The sequence below is a fragment of the Meles meles genome, chromosome 5, assembly GCF_922984935.1.
Source record: "Meles meles chromosome 5, mMelMel3.1 paternal haplotype, whole genome shotgun sequence".
Lineage (NCBI taxonomy): Eukaryota > Metazoa > Chordata > Mammalia > Carnivora > Mustelidae > Meles > Meles meles.
Genome location: NC_060070.1, coordinates 13,430,833 through 13,449,136, shown reverse-complemented (window position 1 = coordinate 13,449,136; position 18,304 = coordinate 13,430,833). Strand labels below are relative to the sequence as shown.

The window sequence follows — 18,304 nt, the reverse complement described above, 5'->3', positions numbered from 1 at the left end:
AACTTTAAAAATATATGTGTTGCTTTCATTGTTCTTGTAGAAAAGGGATCACAGAAAAGACAAAAAATATGGGGAAATTATATTAACATATCTCTCTGAACCTGCAAATGGACGCAGGTGAAGGCTAGAATGCATAACCCAAGGTAATGGTCAGAAAGCCACATTCCAGCCACAAGTGTTACTTAATGGCGGAGATATCATAGAAGTTTGCCTTAACTTTATATTAAAAACAATAAGAAAAAAGGGGATTAAAGAAAAAACTATGACAGTTTAATCCCATCAAAAGCTCTGTGACAGTTTATGTCTCTTTAAATCCTATTTCAAAAACACAGTCCCTTAATGTTAATATAAAAATATTGGCATTTGACAATTTTACATTGTCATTTTACCGAAGGTCCTCAAGGAGGAAATGACCAATCAGTTGTTGGACACAAATGCATTAAGTTCTGAGATACTCTTCTCTGTATGTCTAGAATGCATCTAGCCATTGGGTCTTCTCCACTTTCCTGCCAATCAGTTGTTACAGGATGTTTACTGAAGATTTGCTCTATTCCATTACTGTACCAGTCTACATGGTCAAATGAGACTAAAACAGTGCCTTACAGCCAGTCAACAAATACTTATTAAATACCTCCTGTGTGCCAGAGAAGAAAATGATGAAAATACAGAGACAAGAAACTGTATAGCAAGTACAAGGAACTATATAAGTCGTTCAGTATTCCCAGGGAGCAAAGTGCAAAGAGTGAGTACCCCAGAGATGAAGTTAACAGGGTTTATCCTAAGGGACCATATATAACAGGAAATTCAACTTTATCCTATCAATAACAGGAAGCCAACAAACAAGATCAGTAGCAGCACAGTCAGATTTCCATTTTTTAACATCAACTTTTGGCAACACTGTGTAAGGTGAATGCATAGAGAGAAAGAGAGAACAGTTAAGAATTTACTATTTAACTCTACAGGAGTAATAAAAGCCTAAATCAGAAGACTGATAGCAAGAATGAGAGGAAATTTAACAGGTAGAATCAGCAGTCACAGTCACTGGATAGGGGATAAAAAGAGTGAGAGCAGTCTATGAGTTTATTTAACAAATATTTCTATCATGTTTATATGTGCCAAAGACTCTTGTAAGTATTTTAATTAAAAACAACTCTAGCAATACCCATAAGAGCCATATTGGGAACTCAATTTTATAGATGAAAACACTGGCTATTAGCAGATTAAGGACGTTGTCCACAGTCACATGGTTTGATTGTGGTTAAAATGGGATTTTATCAAGGAATGGGGCACCAGAGTTTACACTCCTAACCACTACATGCTGCCCATCTAGAAACGCAAGTATGACTGTCAGGCTTCTCAGTTTGGAGACTCAGGAGATAGTGACACCATTAAGAGAAGTATGTTTGGGTTGGATGGTGAAAATATTTTGGACATATGGCATCTCCAGTACCCATGAGTTGTTCAAGTAGAAATGACCAAACATTAGAATCTGAAACTTTAGATAAAGGTCAGAGCTGGAGATGTGAATGATTGGGTCCGTCAGCATATAGGTTAAAATCAAGAGTCATTTGCTATTACTTTGGAAAAGCATGTTGAGAAGGTTAGTAGAGGAGATGTTGAAAAATCAATATTTAAGGAGCAAGTAACAGAGAAAGGAACAATCAAAGTAAATGAAAAGGTTAGGATGTGATGAGCACTGGGTGCTGTACGCAACTGAAGAATTGTTGAACACTACGTCTGAAACTAGTAATAAACTATGTGTTGGCTAATTGAAATTAAAGTAAAATAAAATAAATGAAAACATATGATCAGAGCAATAGGATTATCAAGAAATAGAGTTGAGGTGAGGTACTAAAGAGTATTAGGAAGAGCAATCCTATAAGACTTAAAGTGTCAGTAGGTTAGCATTATGAAAGTCCCTAATGCCCTTAGAAATGAAGGCCAGATTTTTAGGTGTGGAGGAGTAAATGAGGCCGTGAGAAAAGAGAGGAAAGATTAAGGGCAGGGCTTGGGTTAGAGGAAAAAAACATGAATAAAGTACCTTTTTAATGAGGATGGAATGGCCTGATTTTATTAACACCGAAGTTAAAGGTCTTTTGTACAAAGGCAGATGTGCAATTGTTTGAATGCAGAATTAACACGCTAGGAAAAAGCTGTCACCATCACTTTCTATGTGATCTTTGGAGCATGGAAGTTCAAGGAGCGGAAAATGGGGAAGTGAATTAAGAAAAAAGAAATATAGAGTAGTCTGTACAAAAAATAAAGGTTGATAAAGTTGGTTTAGGTCAATCATTAAAAGCTATGGTACAAAGGAATGATTTGCTCAAGGAATGATTTTAAGAAGATTTATATAGCACTGACACATATGTCCAGTAGATTGATAAGAAATAAAAGCAGAAAACAGGAGATATTTATAAAAGTTTAACCTGGTGGTTCTGAAAGTGTGGTCTAGGGATTCCTGGAGGTCTTTAAGACTCTTTCAAGGGATCCATGAGGTCAAAACTGTTTTTATAATAACCCTAGAAAGTTCTACAGCTTTCTCACTCTGTTGCAATTTGCATTAATAGTACAAAACAAATGATGGGTTGAAACTGTTAGCACCTTAGTAGGAATCAAGGCAGTGACACAAAACTGTGTCGTTGTATTTTTCACACACATTCACAGAAAAGAAAAAATAAGTTTTACCTTTAAAATGTCATTGACGGAGAGGGTGGTTAGGTGATGGACACTGGGGAGGGTATGTGCTGTGGTGAGTGCTGTGACGTGTGTAAGCCTGATGATTCACAGACCTGTACCCCTGGGGCAAATAATACTTTTTAAAAATAAAAAATAAAATAATATGTCATTGACAGATCAGTAAAAATAATTAATTTTATTAAATCTTGACCCTTGAGTAAATGTCTTTTTGATATTTGTATGGGAAGTACACATCAAACACTTCTGCTGCATACAGAATGGTAGGATGGTTTTCTCCAGGAAAAGTATTTCTGTGATGTGGGGTGGACCGAACTCTTCCCTGGACTACTATTACACTTATGACTGAAAATAAACTACAAGTATTTAGAATTGTATGTCTGGCAAATATTTTCCTAAAAATGAAGGGAATGAGCCTATCACCTCAAGGAAAACAATATATTTCTTACCAATGATAAAATCCAGTCTTTCAAGAAAAATTGAAAATTAGAAAAATTTATCTTCCATTGCAGCTTGCCAACATCCCAATATGTGAAGAAATTTCCTATAATACCAGTAGTGACATTAACAAATGTGACTTTTTTTAATATATAGTGGACTGGTCCAGCATTTGGAAAATTGACATAATCCAGTAAACCAACATTTTCCAAATGATCAATACATGATTTACAAAGTCATGCATGAGTAGCGAGTTCACTGAAAGTGGAAGATAAACCAATGGATTTTAATTGAAAAGAAAAAAATCACTACTTCAATTTCTACATTCCAACTAACCTTTAAGTAACTAGCACTTGTGAACTTTGGGTTTACTAGCAAAGAAAAATATCACAATTACCTGCCAAGGCCACTGAAATACCCTTCCTCTCCTAACCACATATTTGTGTAAGACCATAGTTTCTTCATACCCTCAACCAAACAACATATTGCAACTGATTGAATGAACAAGCAAATAGGAGAATCCAATTATCTTCTTCTAAACCAGACATTAAAAATAAACCCATAATGGGCGCCTGGGTGGCTCAGTGGATTAAGCCGCTGCCTTCGGCTCAGGTCATGATCTCAGGGTCCTGGGATCGAGCCCCGCATCGGGCTCTCTGCTCCGCAGGGAGCCTGCTTCCTCCTCTCTCTCTGCCTGCCTCTCTGCCTACTTGTGATCTCTCTCTCTGTCAAATAAATAAATAAAAATAAATAAATAAATAAACCCATAATGTAAAACAACACCACTCTTCTCAGTAAATATTTTCTTACTTAGGAAAATACAGTGTTTTTTTTTTTCTTAAAAAATTTTACCTATAGTAAGTTTACTGTTTTTATTTTAAATGAATGGATAAATGCTTTCAAATTTTTGTCTTAATTTTTAATGTTATAAATTGTGATAAAGAATAACCTACATAAACCAAATTTCTGTGAATTGTCAATAATTTTTAAATGTGTAGATTCCTGAGACAAAAAGGTCTGACAACTTTTTGTTTAGATATAAAGTGATAAAAGACTATAATAGAGTAATGGCAGTCCTCTATAACTGGAAATCGAAGAGAAAAACTCAAGTAGAAATGATCCAGATTTTAAGGAAGATATTTAGGCTTATGAATCACTTAAACTAACTGCTTTTATAAATTATTCAAGAGAATTAACTGAGTTGGACTCACAGATACCATCTTCAGGTCCTCAAAGGAATCAGGCCCTTTAAAGTCATTTTTGCGCTATTAAATATACTGTAATATTTCCTATAATTCATCTTGCTAATCTTCAAGCCACATTAAACAAGATATAAAGATCCAAAAGATGAAGGATAAATACTTTCACATACAATGGAACATTACTCAGCCATGAAAAGGAATGGAGTCTTGTCATTAGTGACAACATGGGTGGACCTAGAGGGTTTTATGCTACGTGAAATAAGTCGGAGACAAATACTGCATGATTTTACTCATACGTGAATCTGAAAAACAAAACAAAGGAACAAACAAAATGAAATAGAAACAGACACAGAGACAGAGAACAAACTGCAGGTTGCCAGAGGGAGGACAGGCAAAATGGGTGTAGGGGAGTAGTTGGTACAGTCTTCCAGTTATAAAATAATTGTCATGTGAATAAAAGATTAAGCATAAGGTTTATAGTCAATGGTACTGTAATAATATTGTGTGGTGACAGGTGGTGGCTACATCTGTGAGCACAGCATACAGTTATTGAATCACTATGTTGTAAACCTCAAACTACTGTAGCATTATATTTCAACTATATTTCAATTAAAAAAAGTTTACAGGACAGAACCTCCCACATCCCCAATAAAGAATTATCCAATCCCCTCTAAATGTGAATTACTATGTAATACACCTAAAATTAATATAACATTGTATGTCAATTATAATTCAATAAATAAATAATTTTTAAATGTTTTAAATAAAAAGTCCAGGGTTTTTGTCTCCTCTATCCTAGACATCTCTCTCTTAGGTTTATTGAGTTGAGGTGATTGTGAAATTATTTTTTTCCTTTTTTTTTTATTTTTACCATATAAACATACCTGTTGCACTTTACTGAATGTTTATGCAACAACACAGTGGTCAAGGATAATATTGCACCATAATGCATTTAAATTCTTTTTAGTTATACACACTCAGATGCTAGATAATGTAGAAAATATCAGTCAATAAACACATAAAGTGTTCTTCTAATGAAATTTTAGATATACCCTTTTATCCTGAGCTTCAAACCACTATAATAGTTTTATACATTGTATTTATGTCTGTATTCCTCATTAATAACTGTCAATCTTGTGTTCCATTAACAGTCAGTCTCCAAAAAAATTAAGACTAAGCTATTAAAATATGTGTGGGATAATGGAAATTATATGAATAATTAAAGCTAATACATTTTCAAATTCAGTGAGTGGCTTTTAGCACCTGTCTAGAATCCATTCTATTACTAAATGCATTGCTTTGAAGCAAATATTTTTATGAAAAATGTTTTATGATAAGGGTTTGATAGCAATGTTAAGTCTTGACTGGTAGATAAGTTTTTCTTTCTTCAAATAGAAAATCCAGGTGAAATAAGAAATATTAACAAAAAAAGTAGAGCAGATATTCCTATTATACAGATAAGATACTAAGGCTTAAGGAAATTAAAGATTATATGGTTAGAATCTAAGTTATATAAAATAATTAGGCATGTTATAAACTGACTTATGTATTTACATTTCACCTCTTTTTACAAAAGACCTGAGATTTCACAGCAGACTTAAGACCACTCTGGTAAGAGGAGCGCCTGGGTGGCTCAGTGAGTTAAGCCTCTGCCTTCATCTCAGGTCATGATCCCAGGGTCCTGGGATCAAGCCCTGCATTGGGCTCTCTGCTCAGCAAGGAGCCTGCTTCCCCTCTCTCTCTCTCTCTGCCTAGCTCTCTGCCTACTTGTGATCTCTCTCTCTCTGTCAAGTGAATAAATAAAATCTTTAAAAAAAAAAAGACGACTTTGGTAAGAAACATGCAAGTAGGATAAAAGGGAGAACACCCATAGGGCAACTAAGATAAAACAGAAACTGGAACTTGGGGTTCTTTCATACTATATATTAAGTGGTATCAAATTTTATTTCTGTAGTAACTTTTCCCTGGGTTTCTCAAGGCTGTCCTATGACATTTGAAAGAGAAATTAAGTTTGTCTTGCATTTTCTCAAATTTTGTATTGGTAGGATATACTCAGCCTGCAAGGAAAGACTTGCATTGATGTCCAGAAAATCCTGCATTCAAAATAGAAATAATAATTTTCTTAATGAAACTTGAGAAAGAGTAATAGAAAAGCCAAGCATCAAATTTCAGTTAAAAATATGTAGTTAAAGCCCAGAGTTCAAATACTTACTTGATAGAATAATTGTATATTTATAAAATAGAATGAAAAACAAATGATGTTTCTAGAGAAGGACAATGGGAATTTGTACTCTGTGACAGTAATTCTAAGAGAAAAGTCCCATGAGCTCTCCATATGTCTGTCCATTTAAATCCTGACTAGTTAACAGAATATACTGAATTTAAAAGGGCAAATATTATTATTATATTCATTAAAGTGTTTTTTTCCCAAGCTGTACCATTTAAAAATCACCCAGATTAGTTTAGATGATATTATTGTCTTACTCAATTTGGACTGCTATAACAAAAATGCCATAAACTGAGTGGTTTATAAGTAAGAGAAATTTATTTCTCAGTTCTGAAAACTGGAATTCCAAGATCAGGATGCCAACATGGTCAGGTTCTGATAAGGGTCTTCTTCCAGGTTGCAGACTGCCAAACTGCTCTTTTCTCTTTGTACCTTCAAATGGTGAAAAGAGAGCTAGAGAATTTTCTGGAGTTTTTTTTTAATAAAGGAAATAGTCCCATTCCTGAAGCCTCCACCCTCATAACCTAATTCCTTCTTAAAGACCCTATCTCCTAATACCATCACATTGGATGTTAGGATTTTAGCATATGAATTTTGGAGGGGCACAAACATTCAGTGATAGTCCGTAGCATTTATAAAACATATGGTATGTGTTTATATTATATTCATATATATGTATGCATGTATGTATATATAATATTATATATAGCATATAGATAGCATATGACATATGCTATATGTATATATTATATCTCAATTAAATTAACATATTATATATTACACATACTGTATATTTAATACATAAAGAAGGAAAAAGTACACTGTGTATTAAGTACATAGTGAACAAGTCTGCTCTCAGGAGTCAGTTAAAGCTGGGAAGGTAAATAAAATATACAAGGTCCGAAGCAGGCATACAAAAGATGACAGAATCACAATTCCAAAGGATTTTATTAGATATGAATCACGAACTAGATCTAACAAGATGTAATTTAAAAATTAAAAATCTATTTGTTGTACTCAGATCTCTCTAAACAACTATAAATTTATAGGAAAAGAAAAACATAACTTACACAGTATGAGAAGTCAGCTCCTGTGTCCAAAACAATTGTATCTATCTTTTAAAACCACAGCACCTGACCCAAAGTAGAGCTTTAATAAATATCTATTCAACGCATTTGGATCATGTTTAGAGAATGTTGTCAGTACTAAGCCTCAAGAGTGTCAAGAAAGCATGTGACTTCAAAAAAAATGTTAATAGGACCTTCTGATACATATACTGGTAGAAAGAAAAGTTTATAATCTTGCTCAGTTTTTATCGGTCATGCCAACTTAGGGCATTGTTTTTAGCTTTGGAGCTGTACCTTAAGAACAGAGAACTGACATGCAAAAAAAAAAAAAGTAGAAGAAGAAGAACAGATGTACAAACTATAATGTGAATAGAAAAAATGGAAGCCTACTGAAAAAAAACAAAACTATACTTTATAAGAAATAGCCAAAAGAAGCTGATATTTAACTTGTGGAAGAGACTACTTTGTTATTTTCAAATATATGAAATGGAGTAATAAGCTATCATTTATTAAATAACTAGTATTGTATTGTATACCTTATTTAATCCTGCTGACACACCTATAAGATATTATTAACATTTTTTAAAAATATTTTATTTATTTGACAGAGAGAAATCACAACTAGGCAGAGAGGCAGGCAGAGAGAGAGGAGGAAGCAGGCTCTCCGCGGAGCAGACAGCCCGATGTGGGGCTCAATCCCAGGACCCTGGAATCATGACCTGAGCCGAAGGCAGAGGCTTTAACCCACTGAGCCACCCAGGTGCCCCAACATTTTTTTTACTGATAACAAAACTGTCATTCAGTGAGATAGCTCACACAGCTAAATAGTTATAAATCCAAAATTCACAAAATGATTTGAGCCCAAGGCCAGGGCTTATTGCATTGTGCTTATTTATCTCTCACATGAAATAAGCTTCAACTGGTTCTATGTGTCCTCAAGAGACTAAATAATGTCAGACAGATTTCAGCCCAATGTGTGTAAAGTCGTATACTAACTCATATGAGAATACGTGGCAAGGTATTTTTACCAGTCCTTAGGAGATCTGTATGAACTTTTACTGATGAAATTATACCCTTTAGTGTAAAAGGATAAAAATAATGCTGAAAATCGGTAACGTAACCTATGATTAATGGAGTTTACCTGTGAGTTATCTGTTTTGAAGAAAATGGTAGAAATAATATTGGAATTAAATGTTCTTAAGCTCCCTAACCCACTTCTCTTCCTGTTCCCCAAAAGTGTTGTTTTCTACAACCAATTGGGGATATCTAATACCAATGCATATTGTTAAAAGATATATACATACACAAATACACTTACAGTTAGGAGATTTACTTCACAATTAGTGCTAATTTACAAAAAAAAAAAAACACCAAATAAACAACAACAATAAAAACATCTTACCCCTGGTTGATTTACAAATTTATTTCCAAAATTGAAGTATTTGGGGTCTTGGAAGTTAGGTATCAAATTTTAAAATGCATCAATGTTCCTCAACTTTGTATGGGCCACTCCAGTTCCAGATGTTTGCGAAATTCCTCCTGGAATCTCTACACTAGGAAACAGACTGAAATAATGCAAACCTCTGATTTTGAGAACTGTTACTGAGAAGCTCATGTCCATGTAGGAAGTCTGGCAATAAAAGGGTAATAAACAATTCTAAATGGATCTTTGAGATTTGGGATGTGGAGGCTCACCATTATTCTTGGTTGGCTTTCCTGGATGCCACAACCCCCTGATTTCTATAACAAGCTCTTGTGCCTCGTCCCTCCACCAAGACAGAACTCAGGTGTAACTAGAACTTCTACTTTAACAGAAATTAGGGGAATCTGGAATAAAAGGAACAGGTTTCCTACACAAAAGTTGTTTCTCACTTCTTTTTCCAGAGACAGGACCACTTTTTTTTTTCCAGACAGGTTTGAAGGGTTGCGAAAATTCTCATTTAGTGATGTAAAAAACACGGTTACTTTTGCGTGTACGTGCAGGACTGAGGCAAGGAAAAGGCAAAGAAAAGGAGTTAGTGTAACCTGTCCCGAATGATTTCAGCAGACTGGAAGGCTGGAAGAGCGATGGGATGTAAGGATTGTCCCGGTTGCACCAGGCCAACGTCTTTCCTTTCGTATTACACAGAGAAAACGGAGCTGGGAAAATAGACTGATGTCAGCCCCCTGTCTTATGCTTTACTGCTGCCAAGAACTAACTCTCTGTCTCCCCCGCCCCTTCCCTCCAACTCCCTTCCCCATTCTGCCCCTCCTTAGTGGTGTTTGCATGGACGAGTGCCGAATGGGGAGACAGACCAACTGGTTGGATTGCTTTGCGCAAAATCCACCCCTTCTCTTTCCTCCCTCCCCTCCTCCAGCCTCCGGATCCCTCACAGCCCTCCCTCCCCTCCCCATAGCGCTGTGAGGTTGAGGATGTGTCTCTACTACTAAGGCGGAAGGGGTTTACAAGCAGTGGATAATGTCAGATCCCCCCTCTCCCATTCTACCTGACGCTCCTCTCTGACTGCACCAGGGCTGATCTCTGTAAGAAATAGCAGGAACTGTGGCAGCGGCGAGAGGAAGCGGCCGAGACGCGTGGAACCTGGAAAAGTCTGGGTGCTCGGGTTTACCTCATAGCGAGGTCCCAGCCAGCCGTCAGCACCATGGACAGCAGCACCGTCCCCACCAATGCCAGCAATTGCACTGATCCCTATGCGCACTCTTCAAGTTGCTCCCTGGCACCTAGTCCCGGTTCCTGGGTCAACTTCTCCCACCTAGATGGCAACCTGTCCGACCCATGCGGTCCGAACCGCACCGCGCTGGGCGGGAGCGACAGCTCGTGCCCTCCGACCGGCAGTCCTTCCATGATCACGGCCATCACCATCATGGCACTCTACTCCATCGTGTGCGTGGTGGGTCTCTTCGGAAACTTCCTGGTCATGTATGTGATTGTCAGGTAAGGAAGGCGCCAGGACTCCCACCAGAGACTTCAGCAGCTAATAGGGCATAAAGGGACACCTGACGCCCCAAGCAGTGTTTGGCGGGAGGATGAGAGAAGGGAGGTAAACAAGGGAGAATAAGGGGGTGACAATGAATAGAGTGGTTGTTGTGAGTGCAAAAATCCACTTTTCGATTTTTCCTTCCACTGTTAAAGAAAGAATCAAAAATTTCAGTAGCAGAGAAGTTGCCTTGGTAGAAGATGTAAAGCTCTGGGAGGGGAAAAAAAAAAAAAAAATATATATATATATATATATATATGCTCTGTCTTAGAGCTCACTTACACTGAGACAAGAGGGTTCTTGGGCACAGAATCCCACAGTCCCTTCCACAGGAGCTGTGGAAACAGTAATTTGTGAATAATGGAAGAGGAATTCTAGTTAGGTTTCTTGATGAGGCCAATCTCCTTCTCAGTTCTTTTCAGACATGAACCTTGGCAACTTTCCTATCCCTGCTGGCTTACCTGTACTTTACTGCACCACACTACCACCCCCATTCGCTTGTCACACTTGTCCTTACCCCAAGGTTCTTTCTATCCTGAGAACACTCAGTGAGAAAGTTTTTCTGGTGTCTCTCTGCAGAAAATGTGTTGCTTTGTAGTAACAAATGTGACAGTTGTGTTGCCTAGACCATTTTGCAGTTGGCAGCTGCCAGATCTGCTAGGGGAGTCACAAACTGAATTGGGAATAAATAGTGTGTTTTGGAAGAAATGCAGAGCATGACTGTTTTCCAAATCCTCTGAAAGTGGAAGCCAATTAGAAGTGACCAAAAGCTCATAATTCTGGATTATAAACTATTATATAGGAAGTTACAGTGGTTGCTCTGGGAGGAAAATCTGTCTTTATCCGTGAAATTATTTCAAAATTTTGTGGCCCATTTTCTGTTTACCTAGATGCTCTAGGTTTATTTGGCAAAGAGTGTGCAAGCTTTCAATATTAACTGTGTTAGTGTTGGTGTGCACATTCAAGTCCTAATGATAATAATGCAATACTATATATGCATTTCTGTTAAGGTAAATAAATATTTTAACACTTTAAAATGATTTCTAATTTGAGATGTTCTTCCTACTTGGGGTTATATGTATGTAGAGAACATGGCAATTTCATACTTAGTTGCAATATTTTTCATCTATTCAGCAAGTACTGCAGGTTTTAATGGAGTTCCTTAATCATTTAACACTTATTTTTCCTATTATGCTTTCATGATCAAGTTCTGCACGTTGCTTGTAATCGATTATTCCTTGTATGTCTGATTGCCTTAATTAATGATTGTTAAAGAATAAAACTAATTTCTCTAATCTTTTGATGAGGAATAAGATAAACAGTCTCTGAGAAAAGAGCACCATCTATTGAGAAGAAGGCTAACAACAGAAGGGAAAATGCAGGAAGAAAATCAATAGAAGAATTTATTTTTTAAAATATTTACCATGTATAATGTAATACAAAGACTCCTATCAAAGATAAAAACCCAGTCTTACTTACAGTTTTAATAAAAATCATAATTAAAGGCCTGCCTTATGAAGAGAAAATATGTTTCTCATATGTCCTAAGAATATTCATAGAATCATAAGCTCATAGGGCTAGAAGGGAACCTAGAGTTTACCTATGGTAGATGAGTAAACTGAGGCACAGAAAGTATTAATGATTTCTTCAAGGACAGGTAGTTCATTAGTTCAGTAACACTGTATTAGTTCAATATAATATCTATCTTAGCCAATATAATTTTCTTGTTATTAGCGTGGTAAATCATGATTTGAGTTAATTCAACTAAAATATTGACAAAGTAGATTTAATTAGCAGTAATAATGTGGAAATAATAAAGTACCCCCAAATTTATGTCTGGAATCCTGAAGAATAAATGATGAAGAGAGATTACCAAAGTCTCTAGAAATCCTGCTGTCTGAAACATAACCCTTTATTCCCTTTTATTGCTTCTCCTGGTATTGTCCTTCCTTATTTTTCTCCCCTCTAGCTTATGCTTTTCTATAAAGAGAGAGCCGATAAAGCAGCAACTTGCTGTGAAATAAGAAGATTGGTCTTATTTCAGTGTTTAAGTAATTGCTGGTTGATTTTCTTTTAAAGGCACTACCTCTGACCTCTTGATGACTTGGAGAAGCATAGGGACATTGCGTCTTAGTGACAACATGACATTATGTTGTACTTCTCTTTACCAAAAGTTGGAACAAAATGCAGTACAATTTGAAAGGTCACCCCAAATATCCACCTATGACCAGTTGGGTGTTTAATTCCATAGTCAAGTAACCCTCTGAGAATATGACAGTGAAACAGAAAAATGGACAATTTAGTGACCAATGAAGTAGTGAAGAAAACATTTGGGGATTGAATAAAATATGTTTATTCAGCTTAGAATATTTAACTGGACTGTCTCCAGGCTGTAGTGTTTTCACTACAAAATGATAGTTCAGAGATATTATTGTCCCTGTTAAAAAGATGACTATAATGCTACATCTTATTGAGGTGAAATGCTTACTTCCTGCTATTATTTAAAATTCAACAAATAATTTTGAATGGTCAAGTGCAGTTAATGGTCAAGTTACAGTCTTCTATCTAAATTAAGGTGATATTTATTAGAACATTTTAATACATCAAATGAATTATGAGTCTCAGATGACTATAGCAACCAAAACAACAACAAAAGTAACTGGCAATACAGATGCCATGATTCATACTATTTTTGCTCAATGTCTCAACTCCACCATCATACCTTCATCAACAACATTATTAAATAGTATAACTTAAGTAGAATTCTTACACTGTGCTATTCTAAGGAACATAAGGGAGGAAAAGAGATACCATCATATGATCCAAAGATTCAAAATCCAGATGTTAAATGATAAAAATATTAAAATTATTCACCACATGAAAACTTTTTCAATTTTAAAGAAAAAATATTACTTGCAAGATAATATTATTATAATAATATAATAATAAAATAATATTACATTAATAATAATATAATATTATAAAAATTACCACAGATTCTAAAGAATATGGAGATAAAATATTATAAAATTTAGCAATTATTTCAAATGGGATGATACTTTATTATTGTCAAGACTGTTTACTAGGGGCACTTCACTGCCTCAGAGAGTGGAGCACACAGCTCTTAATCTTGAGATTGTGAGTTCAAGCCTCACGTTAAGTGTGAAGATTACTTAAAAGTCAAATTTTTAAAAGAAATAGAATTTTTTTAAATTAACCAAAATAGTACACAAAGTTATAGCAACCAGCATGTTTCACTTTGTGAGAACACCTGACCCAAGTATAGAAATAACCATAAATATAAAAACTGATATCATCACACATGTATTTATTTTGTGATATATTCTTCCAAAAATTTGTTCATATAGTCATGAATATGGCCTGTGCACACACTATTTTAAAAAAGTAAAGGGTTAGAAGCCATTAGCTCTTTATGAACTGTGTAAACCATCCTTCCCAATAAATTACCAATGAAGAGTGTTCAATATTGTCTTCATTTTTCAGATTATTTCTTAGTATGACTGGATGAATTCTCAATATGACTCGTTATCAGAGCAGAGCATTTAAATATATGCAAGATTTTATTGTCATTTTTCTTTCACTAAAAAGTATTTCTCATTTTAAAACACTTGTTCTATATACTAAATATTTGATTCAGGTTTAAACTATGAAGTGATCAGTCATGCCTGATTGGAACAGAACTACAAGCTTTTTGACTTCATATATAAGTTGCTGGGAAAATAAGGAATAACAATATTTTATGTAAGTTTATATATGTTGTATTTACATGTACATCTATCTACAAATACATATATATGTATGAATTAATTTCAATGCTTATGTCCCTGAATATGATCACAAGTAATTTTTATAAAATAAAAGATTTTTATTTAGAAAGCTCAAATACCAATAAAGCTCACTCTCTTTTTTTAAAGATTTTTTTTTTATTTGACAGAGCTAGCAATCACAAGTAGGCGGAGAGGCAGGCAGAGAGAGAGGGGGAAGCAGGCTCCCTGCTGAGCAGAGAGCCCAATGTGGGGCTCAATCCCAGGACCCTGAGATCATGACCTGAGCTGAAGGCAGAAACTTAACACACTGAGCCACCCAGGCACCCCTCACTTTCTTTTTTTAAAACTATAAAATATCCTAGTTAGAGGTTGGATTCAAAGGGAAAAAAGAAAATCTGTCTTTGACATAATGGTTTACATGAAAACATAAGAATTTAATTGTATTCTTTTTACTTCACAATGGAGAGCTTTTAGTATCATCTATTACAATTTCAACTTTAACTGCTGTTTCCCACACAGGTGCTAATTCTGTCAGAACAGTCTTCTTCCGTGTGTCCCGAAAACAAAAGTTACTTTTCATTTCCTCATTTGCATGCTATGTCTGTCATTCACATAGTGTTATCAATCAGTTTCTTTTCCTTCTCGTTTTTCCTTCTTGAAAGAATGAGCTGTCTTATATTTTATGTAACATTTCCAACATAAAGGAATGTCTAGAGAGTAACAGAAGATTCTTCACCTTTAAAAATTATATATAATTATAATAATTATATATACTTCTAGCAATATATATTATATATTATATATAATAATATCCATTATTTTTATAATTATATAGTATGTAATTCGTAATTATGTATGACTATATATTATGTAATACATAATTGTATATCTATAATAATTTGTAATTTATAAATTTCATTATATATATGTAATATATATGTATAAGAAACTTCCTTTCTTCTCCTATTATACTGCTTCCCCAGAGACTATTATTAATGTAAATTTGGTGGTTATCATTCACATGAGTATTTTTAAACTTTTATTTCTGATGTGTTTTTCGACAACAAAATATAATCTTTTTTTCTTTTTTTTTAAGATTCTTATTTATTTATTTGACAGAGATCACAGGTTGAGGCAGGCAGAGAGAAAGCTCACTCTCTTTTTTTAAATTTTTTTTTTTTTAATTTGACAGAGCGAGCGATCACAAGTAGGCAGAGAGGCAGGCAGAGAGAGAGGGGGAAGCAGGCTCCCCGCGGAGCAGAGACCCCTATGCAAGGCTCCATCCCAGGACCCTGTGATCATGACCTGAGCCAAAGGCAGAGGCTTTAACCCACTGAGCCACACAGGCGCCCCAAAATACAATCTTTTAAACATGTTCTTTGAACTTTACGTATTAAAATTTATATTTTACATTAATGTTAATTTAGACATAATTCCACTATTTTCCCAGAATTATTCTAGTTCCAGCAGATCAATGATAGAAACAAGATGTCAAAGAACTAGCCCTCCTTAATACTTTTAACTTATCTCTAAATCTGTGTTAAAAATCATTCTAAAGATTTCTTTGCAAGTGTTTTCTTGAACTAATATTTTCATTAATACTTGCATCCAATATTTGGGGAAAAAATTTCTGGCAACTGCTACAGTAAGTAAGTCTGTTCATAAATAAAACCTAGGTATAATTTCTCTATTCCAAGAAGGAAATAAAAATAATTGGTTTCTGACTACTTCAAAATGTCATTCAAGTAATAAATGCTAACACTTACTTCCGAATTTTGAATATCTTAGAGAACTTTTTACACATTAAAGTTGAAAATGTTACTTCTTCCATTATTCCACTTTAGGTATTAATTAAAATAAAATTATTTTGGTTTCCATAAATAATGTAAAACAATGTGGCATTTTAAAATACATTAATGAGGGGCACCTGGGTGGCTCAGTGGGTTAAAACCTCTGCCTTCGGCTCAGGTCATGATCCCAGGGTCCTGGGATGGAGCCTTGCATAGGGGTCTCTGCTCTGCGGGGAGCCTGCTTCCTCCTCTCTCTCTGCCTGCCTCTCTGCCTAGTTGTGATTTCTCTCTGTCAAATAAATAAAATATTTAAAAAAAATTTTTAAATACATTAATGATAAATACCAAGACTAAACATGTGAAATGTTAAAATATGAGAATTTCATATCTTTAACCTTCATAAAGTTTAATTTATATGAACTAAAATAATGATTTATGACAGTAGTCTCCAGACACTTACTTCAAGAACTTGTAGGCCAACATATAAAAGAGATCAAAGGAACTATTCAGGATTAATCACATGCTGCAACCAGACAGTACTGCTCAACTGCTACCCCTATCCTACACTCCACTGCTGTCTCCAAGGTACCTTCAAGGAATTTCTAGAGCACTCTCAGACAATGTTGTAAAACAAAAGAGTTCATGAGTCAAGATTTCCTTTTATTTGTTTTCCTGCCTCAGGATTCAGGAAAGTCTTTCTTAGTACATTTTTGCTTTATGACAACAATCATGTGTGGTGTCCAGATTACTTCTTGAATTCAAGAGGACGCTGGCAGTGGGTCTCTGATATGGAAAAGAAATAAAACCTCCTGTACCTTCTAACAAATTATCAGAAGACAAAAACTACCACCCCCTTCTCCACTGATTCCAAGTTGTGTAATAACTACAAGATTTCTTATAGTAACTGGGCTCAAGAAAATTTCAGGATCCTCAAAGTGAGCTGAAACAACAGATACAAGAAATGTCATGTACAAGAAACATTTTATAATGAGTTTGTTTTAGCACCTCCTTTCCCTTAGCCATCTGTGTCGCTTCAGGCCACTTTCTTTCTCCACAAATTCTTCAGGGTGAGGGTCCTTGAACCAAGATAGACATTTAGAATGGAAAGGTTACATGGAAAAAAAAGTGGCTTTAGCTCAGAACCCTAAGTGTCAATTGTGACTCAACTTCAAATTGTTCTGTGCCTCATTCTCCTCGCCTATAAAATGTGAGAATTAAACTAAAAATCTTGGAGTCCCTTCTAATAGTAAGAATTCCTGTGGCAACTTCAAGGACTGTTTCTCCATAATTTTTGTAGCTGTACTATGTAGAGAAAAAAGTAATGATCTACCAAATTAAATAAACTTGGTTTCATTCCATCTCACCCTTTGGATTCTAAATAAGCTCAAATGGAGTCTGCCAGAGAGAGAAAATGCTGAGCTGCCAGTTTTGTGCTTGTCAGTTAATACAATGAGACTAATTGAAAGCAATAGTCAAGAATTTATTCATTCATTGTGAGAGTATAAGCAAGACATGAAACAGGAAAAAGGTGTCAGCTTCCCACTGTTCAATTTTTCCCAACAGAAGAGCACCAGGTTACATGTATGAGTATAGATGTGACAGAGGGGGAAAGAAGGTCATCATCTTGTTGTGCACAGGGCCCCAAAAAACATATTTTATTTACCCACAGACCAGACGGAGGGAGAGGTGAAAGAATAGGAATGGGAAAGTATGGAGTAAGAGAGGAGAGTTTTTTCCATAACTCCTGATATGGAGGTCTCAACAGAGACACTTGAAAATAACCTTCTCAAGGGCTCCTCAACAAGGAGACTTCAAATGGAGGCTGTTGGACTAGCAATGCATATACATCTTTTCTTTTTAAAATTTTTATTGACATATAGTTATTATTTGTTTCAGAGGTATAGGTCTGTGAATTATCAGTCTTAAACAATTCATAGCACTCACCATAGTACATAACCTACCCAATGTCCATCACCCAGCCATCTTATCCCTCCCATCCCCCTCCCCTCCAGCAACCCTTGTTTCCTGAGATTAAGAATCTCTTATGGTTCGTCTCCCTCCTGGTCCCATCTTGTTTCATTTTTCCCCTCGCTTATCCCCATGACTCCCCATCCTGTCTT

General features: G+C 35.4%; 1 protein-coding gene across 2 annotated transcripts in view; it reads left to right on the top strand.

Annotated features, from left to right (window-relative positions):
• The first annotated feature begins 10,132 nt into the window (after positions 1-10,132).
• The window catches only part of OPRM1 (opioid receptor mu 1), a 70,754-nt gene continuing 62,582 nt past the window's right edge, over positions 10,133-18,304 (top strand). For both annotated transcript variants that reach the window (XM_046006858.1, XM_046006859.1), the window contains exon 1: positions 10,133-10,563. In XM_046006858.1, coding sequence (XP_045862814.1) covers positions 10,271-10,563 — 293 coding nt within the window. In that variant the 5' untranslated portion in view covers positions 10,133-10,270. The remainder of the gene's footprint in view (positions 10,564-18,304) is intronic.